General features: G+C 38.6%; 1 protein-coding gene across 1 annotated transcript in view; it reads left to right on the plus strand.

Annotated features, from left to right (window-relative positions):
* Positions 1-5960, plus strand: part of rgs11 (regulator of G protein signaling 11) — a 67569-nt gene extending 61609 nt beyond the window's left edge. The window contains exon 17 of the mRNA XM_064954207.1: positions 5571-5960. Coding sequence (XP_064810279.1) covers positions 5571-5706 — 136 coding nt within the window. The 3' untranslated portion in view covers positions 5707-5960. The remainder of the gene's footprint in view (positions 1-5570) is intronic.
* Positions 5961-7931: the final 1971 nt, after the last annotated feature.

The raw sequence follows: 7931 nt of genomic DNA on the forward strand, positions 1-7931 counted from the left end.
AAAACTGTCAGGGCCTACATAATGCTGTTAGGGCCTACATAAAGCTGTTAGGGCCTACATAATGCTGTTAGGGCCGACATAAAGCTGGTAGAGCCGACATAAAGCTGTTAAGGCCGACATAAAGCTGCCCCAACAGCAGAGCTTTCTTTTCAGCACTGTGGAGTGAATCCTTACCACCACTACACCTGGCTATCAGCAGAACCTTGTCTGGCAGCAAAACAGTTCATTCAGCATCATTTAATGCCTTTAAATAAAACTTAGCTGATATGGCTTACTTGTTTAAACAAATGTGGTTTCTACTGACAATGGAGATGCACAAACTATGGCATAAGTGGATGACGAGTGGCAATCCATCATTTTGCTTAAGACATTAATGAGCGAGCTAGGATGGACGTAGTCAATATTACGATTTGTTCAGCACTTTTGAAATGTACCGCGACAGAATCAGAACATTGGCTGTTCTTACAGTATTCTCCCTGTATACCAAGTCAGAACCATAGGATAAATAGAGGGGGTATATAAGCAGACAAGGAAAGCTCTTACAATGATGATTACATTTCTCTAAAACAGGCTATAGGCTGCATGGGCACCATCAAGTCAGAACAGTAGGCTAAGTTATGAGGGCGAAAGGGACCAAATTATTAGGGTGAGGTACATGGGCTACGAACAGCTTGCTACACAACATACACTTAGTATTACTTTCTCAGCTACAGTATACATATCTCCCTGGCATACTATATAATTTATGTAGCAGCATTTAAGACATGTTTGGACTCACTTAGTTGTGCGGCGCTCACTTGGAATTCCGAGCCGGATGACCGTTCGAAACGTATTTTCCCAGTCGGAGCTTGTTTGTTCTGAACGCGGCAAAAGTCATGTTGGATCATGAGTTTGCTACAACCTAGCCTATGAATGAAAGTTTACAGCGTAGGTGTACTGGTCAAGAGAAATTTGAGTAATCAAGGTGACAGACATTGACACATTTGGTACCGTCTTGCACAATCGTGCCTGCATCCAGCTGATCTAGGGTGTAATCATTTGTCCAACAGTTGTAAACAAGTTTTTCTATTCAGGTATGTTTATCCTCGTTTCGTTACGTTTACTTCCGTTTAAGAACATTTGAATGAATACACCCCTGATCACACACAAAAGCAGTTCACTTTTGTAGCAGCCAGATCGTTGTATAATTCTTTCTTGCGTCTACGTGTTCTCCTCCTCTCACCTTTTCACTTGGCTTGTGGACTTCAGTGGACAACAGATCAGCTGTCTGTGACCAGGTGAAAACCCTTTCCGAGCCAAACCCTTATATCATAACCGCTAACCACTGCACACAGCCTGTGTTGTTGTCACCATATTAGCTAACGTCAAGTCAACAACACAGCTACAAGAACTAACGCTTTAGTGAACCTGCTACAATCAAACAGTACAGTGCATAGTTAGCAAGCAGTTTAGCTCTGGTGGCTATAAATTAATACAAAGCTTACCTTGACTTGGAAGAGTTCCAGTGTTGGATAGCCATAGCCAGCTAGGTAACATAGCATCCCTCTCTGTTGGATAGTCATAGCCAGCTTGCTAACATAGCATCTCTCTCTGTTGGATAGCCATAGCCAGCTAGCTAACATAGCATCCCTCTCTATTGGATAGCCATAGCCAGCTAGGTAACATAGCATCCCTCTCTGTTGGATAGCCATAGCCAGCTAGCTAACATAGCATCCCTCTCTGTTGGATAGCCATAGCCAGCTAGGTAACATAGCATCCCTCTCTGTTGGATAGTCATAGTCAGGTCGCTAACATAGCATCCCTCTCTGTTTGAGCCGGGTGTTTGAGTAGGATAAACTAGCTAGCTACATTTTATAGTTACATTTTATAGTTTTAGTAAATGAAAGTGACAGAAATGTATTTGTCCAAAACTGTTCAACTTTTATCTTTCTGTCTCTCTGAGTCAACTACTCACCACATTTTATGCACTGCAGTGCTAGCTAGCTGTAGCGTATACTAGATTAATTCTCTGATCCTTTGATTGCGTGGCCAACATGTCAGTTCATTCTGCAAGAGCTCTGATAGGTTGGAGGACGCCCTCCGGAAGTTGTCATAATTACTGTGTAAGTCTATGGAAGGGGGTGAGAACCATGAGCCTCCTAGGTTTTGTATTGAAGTCCCCCAGAGGAGGATGGGCACTAAATGTCCTCCGGCTACACCATGGTGCTACCCTACAGAGTGCTGTTGAGGCTACTGTCGACCTTCATAGCAAAACAGTGTGTTTAAATAAATTATTTGGTGACGTGAATATATTTAATAAAGTTTTATCTAAAAAGGATATATCTTTTTTTATGTTTCACTATTTTAATTTTTATGAAATTCACTTCCTCCTCTGAGGAGCCTCGACTGTCCTCAATATATTCTACAATACATACTCAACATACACTGAGTGGACAAAACATGATATATTTTGAGTTGTACTCCCTTTTGCCCTCAGAAACGTCTCAATTCATCAAGAAATTGACTCTATAAGGTATCTAAAGTATTCCACAGGGATGCTGGTCCGTGTTGACTCCAATGCTTCCCACAGTTGTGTCAATTTGGCCGGATACTGTGGGGTCCAAAGTGATTGACAACCTTGAAATATTTTATAGAATAATTTTTGCTCATCTTTATCAAGGGTCTCAATTATTTCAGCCACTCACTATATACTCCTCAAAATATTCTACATTACAATATATACTCCTCAATATATACTCCTTAAATACTACAATATACTCACTATATTAACAATATATACTCCTCAATATATACTCCTTAAATACTACAATATACTCACTATATTAACAATATATACTCCTCAATATATACTCCTTAAATACTGCAATATACTCTCTGTATTAACAATATATATACTCTTCAATGTTTACTCCTTAAATACTACAATATACTCACTATATTAACAATATATACTCCTCAATGTATACTCCCTAAATACTATAATGTGCTCACTATATTAGCAATATATACTCCTCAATATACAGTGCCTTGGGAAAGTATTCGGCCCCCTTGAACTTTGCGACCTTTTGCCACATTTCAGGCTTCAAACATAAAATATATAAAACTGTATTTGTTAAAAAAGTTTGAAATATCCAATAAATGTCGTTCCACTTCATGATTGTGTCCCACTTGTTGTTGATTCTTTACAAAAAAATACAGTTTTATATCTTTATGTTTGAAGCCTGAAATGTGGCAAAAGGTCGCAAAGTTCAAGGGGGCCGAATACTTTCGCAAGGCACTGTATACCTCTTAAATACTACAATATACTCACTATATTAACAATATATCCTCTTCAATATATACTCCTTGAATACTACAATATACTCACTATATTAACAATATATACTCTTCAATATATACTCCTTAAATACTACAATATACTCAATATATTAACAATATATACTCCTCAATATATACTCCTTAAATACTACACTATACTCACTATATTAACAATATATACTCCTCAATATATACTCCTTAAATACTACAATATGCTCACTATATTAACAATATATACTCCTTAATATATACTCCTTAAATACTACAATATACTCACTATATTAACAATATATACTCCTCAATATATACTCCTTAAATACTACAATATACTCACAATATTAACAATATATACTCCTCAATATATACTCCTTAAATACTACAATATACTCACAATATTAACAATATATACTCCTCAATATATACTACGTAAATACTACAATATACTCTCTATATTAACAATATATATACTCTTCAATATATACTTCTTAAATACTACAGTATACTCACTATATTAACAATATATACTCCTTATACACTACAACATACTCACTATATTAAAATATATACTCTTTTTATACAACATACTCACTATATTTAGAATATATATTCCTCATATACTATAATACTCTCATTATGTTAACAATATATACTCACTACTGTATATACCCCTTATATACTACAATAAACTCACTATATTAATTTACAGTATATCACAAAAGTGAGAACTCCCCTCACATTTTTGTAAATATTTGAGTATATATTTTCATGTGACAACACTGAAGAAATGACACTTTGCTATAATGTAAAGTAGTGAGTGTACAGCTTTAAAACAGTGTACATTTGCTGTCCCCTCAAAATAACTCAACACACAGCCATTAATGTCTAAACCGCTGGCAACAAAAGTGAGTACACCCCTAAGTGAAAATGTCCAAATTGGGCCCAAAGTGTCAATATTTTGTGTGGCCACCATCATTTCCAGCACTGCCTTAACCCTCTTGGGCATGGAGTTCACCAGAGCTTCACAGGTTGCCACTGGAGTCCTCTTCCACTCCTCCATGACGACATCACAAAGCTGGTGGATGTTAGAGACCTTGCACTCCTCCACCTTCCGTTTGAGGATGCCCCACAGATGCTAAATAGGGTTTAGGTCTGGAGACATGCTTGGCCAGTCCATCACCTTTACCCTCAGCTTCTTTAGCAAGGCAGTAGTCGACTTGGAGGTGTGTTTGGGGTCATTATCATGTTGGAATACTGCCCTGCGGCCCAGTCTCCTAAGGGAGGGGATCATGCTCTGCTTCAGTATGTCACAGTACATGTTGGCATTCATGGTTCCCTCAATGAACTGTAGCTCCCAGTGCCGGCAGCACGCATGCAGCCCCAGACCATGTACGGCGTATGGTCTGAGCACTGACAGGCTGACCCCCCACCCCTTCAACCTCTGCAGCAATGCTGGCAGCACTCATACGTCTATTTCCCAAAGACAACCTCTGGATATGACGCTGAGCACGTGCACTCAACTTCTTTGGTCGACCATGGCGAGTCCTGTTCTGAGTGGAACCTGTCCAGTTAAACCGCTGTATGGTCTTGGCCACCGTGCTGCAGCTCAGTTTCAGGGTCTTGGCAATCTTCTTATGGTCCAGGCCATCTTTATGTAGAGCAACAATCATATTTTTTCAGACTTCCAGTGACCAGTCAGTATGAGGGAGTCACAAGACACCGGGGAGGGAAAATGGCTAATTGGGCCCAATTTGAACATTTTCACTTAGGGGTGTACTCACTTTTGATGCCAGCGGTTTAGACATTAATGGTTGTGTGTTGAGTTATTTTGAGGGGACAGCAAATTTATACTCTTATACAAGCTGTACACTCACTACTTTACATTGTAGCAAAGTGTCATTTCTTCAGTGTTGTCACATGAAAAGATATACTCAAATATTTACAAAAATGTGAGGGGTGTACTCACTTTTGTGATATACTGTATATACTGTATTTACTATATCCAACGATGCTCTTGCTCGTACTTCCCGCTCTCTTTACTCTCTCTCTCCCTCTCCCTGCTTCTCCCTGTCTCCTTTCCTCTCTCCCTGCCTTCCTTTCTCTCTCTCCCTGCCTTCCTTTCTCTCCCTCCCTCTCTCCATCCTCTCTCCCTCTCCCTCCTTCCTCTCTGCTTATTTCCCTTTCTCCCTGCCTCTCCCATCTCCTTCCCTATATCATTTCCTTTCTCTCCATCCTCTCTCCCTTCCTCCTCTCAGTGTATTTCCCTTCATGAGGCGACAGCGTCACTCTAGCCCCTCTCCTGCCATGGTTACCCAAGTGACAGAAGATGATGGAAAGGCTAAAGGGGCGGGACCAACAGGAACAAGCTCCACAACCAACTCTCAGATCTGATCGCCATGGGAATACCACAACCACCATGTTCATGACACCCAGATCTGGTCACCATTGTATCACTATAGCAACCATTCAAGACCCTGCATCTACTTCTAGAAGTTATAATACTGTCTAGTCGTTATATTTATGAATATAGAACTATAGGTATAGTTTACAGAGACAATCTGAAAGATTTCCACTATTCAATTAATGTAGATTTATCTATGGACAATTATAATGTGACAAGTGTCGCTGGTCAAAACAACTTTTAATTTATACTCCTGTGGAATGTCTGTAGACTGTCGTTGCGACTGTTAGTTTCCTTGTTGCAGAGACATGAAAAAAGTTCCCGTCTCTTCGACTGTCGCAACGTCCGTTGTCGTGGTTACCGGACTGTGACACGATGATGCTGTAGTTCTATAGTTCTCAAATAGAATGACCTAGTTTTATTCCGTCACTCTGTGGCAGTCAGCTATTTTCTGTCGGCTCACAATTATCTTTTAAATAACGATGTTGTGGGTTTGTGTTTCTGTAATAATTAATAAAAAGTAGTAAGACGTTGTCAGCTATACTCTGGTCATTATTTGAACTGGCTAACTAGCTAGCAACTAACCAAAACATTGTTGCCTGGCTTGCTAGGTTCACATTTAACTGAATTCATTTTTAAACGGGTTTATTGGTGCTAGAGAAAGTCTACTATTTGGAGCACCGGGATGCAGATGTCATGCAAAGGCTGTCGTTTTGTGCTTATACTTTTTCATAATGAAAATGACAAGTTTGATGTCGGATGACAACTGTTGATATGTCCACAGACAGAGTGTAAACCAGCCTTTAGACTACCCCTCAATTTAGAACAACATGACTGATGTACACCAATAACAGTTACAGGTGATCTGTCATATCTATCATAATAACTGTCATACCTCATCATAATAACTGCCATACCTCATCATAATAACTGTCATACCTCATCACAATAACTGTCATACCTCATCACAATAACTGTCATACCTCATCACAATAACTGTCATACCTCATCACAATAACTGCCATACCTCATCACAATAACTGCCATACCTCATCACAATAACTGTCATACCTCATCACAATAACTGTCATACCTCATCACAATAACTGCCATACCTCATCACAATAACTGCCATACCTCATCATAATAACTGTCATACCTCATCATAATAACTGTCATACCTCATCATAATAACTGTCATACCTCATCATAATAACTGTCATACCTCATCATAATAACTGTCATACCTCATCATAATAACTGCCATACCTCATCATAATAACTGTCATACCTCATCATAATAACTGTCATACCTCATCACAATAACTGTCATACCTCATCATAATAACTGTCATACCTCATCATAATAACTGTCATACCTCATCATAATAACTGCCATACCTCATCATAATAACTGTCATACCTCATCACAATAACTGTCATACCTCATCATAATAACTGTCATACCTCATCACAATAACTGTCATACCTCATCATAATAACTGTCATACCTCATCATAATAACTGTCATACCTCATCACAATAACTGTCATACCTCATCACAATAACTGCCATACCTCATCACAATAACTGCCATACCTCATCACAATAACTGTCATACCTCATCACAATAACTGTCATACCTCATCACAATAACTGTCATACCTCATCATAATAACTGTCATACCTCATCATAATAACTGTCATACCTCATCATAATAACTGTCATACCTCATCATAATAACTGCCATACCTCATCATAATAACTGTCATACCTCATCATAATAACTGCCATACCTCATCATAATAACTGCCATACCTCATCATAATAACTGTCATACCTCATCATAATAACTGTCATACCTCATCATAATAACTGTCATACCTCATCATAATAACTGCATCCAGTTTGATCATAATAACTGCCATACCTCATCATTAACTGTCATACGATGACAATAACTGCCATACCTCATCATAATAACTGTCATACCTCATCATAATAACTGTCATACCTCATCACAATAACTGCCATACCCCATCACAATAACTGCCTACCGCATCATAATAACTGTCATACCTCATCACAATAACTGTCAACCTTCATAATAACTGTCATACCTCATCATAATAACTCCATTTCATCATAATAACTGCCATACCTCATCATAATAACTGTCATAATCATAATAACTGCCATACCTCATCATAATAA

This window comes from Oncorhynchus masou, chromosome 5, assembly GCF_036934945.1.
Source record: "Oncorhynchus masou masou isolate Uvic2021 chromosome 5, UVic_Omas_1.1, whole genome shotgun sequence".
NCBI classification, from domain to species: Eukaryota; Metazoa; Chordata; class Actinopteri; order Salmoniformes; family Salmonidae; genus Oncorhynchus; species Oncorhynchus masou.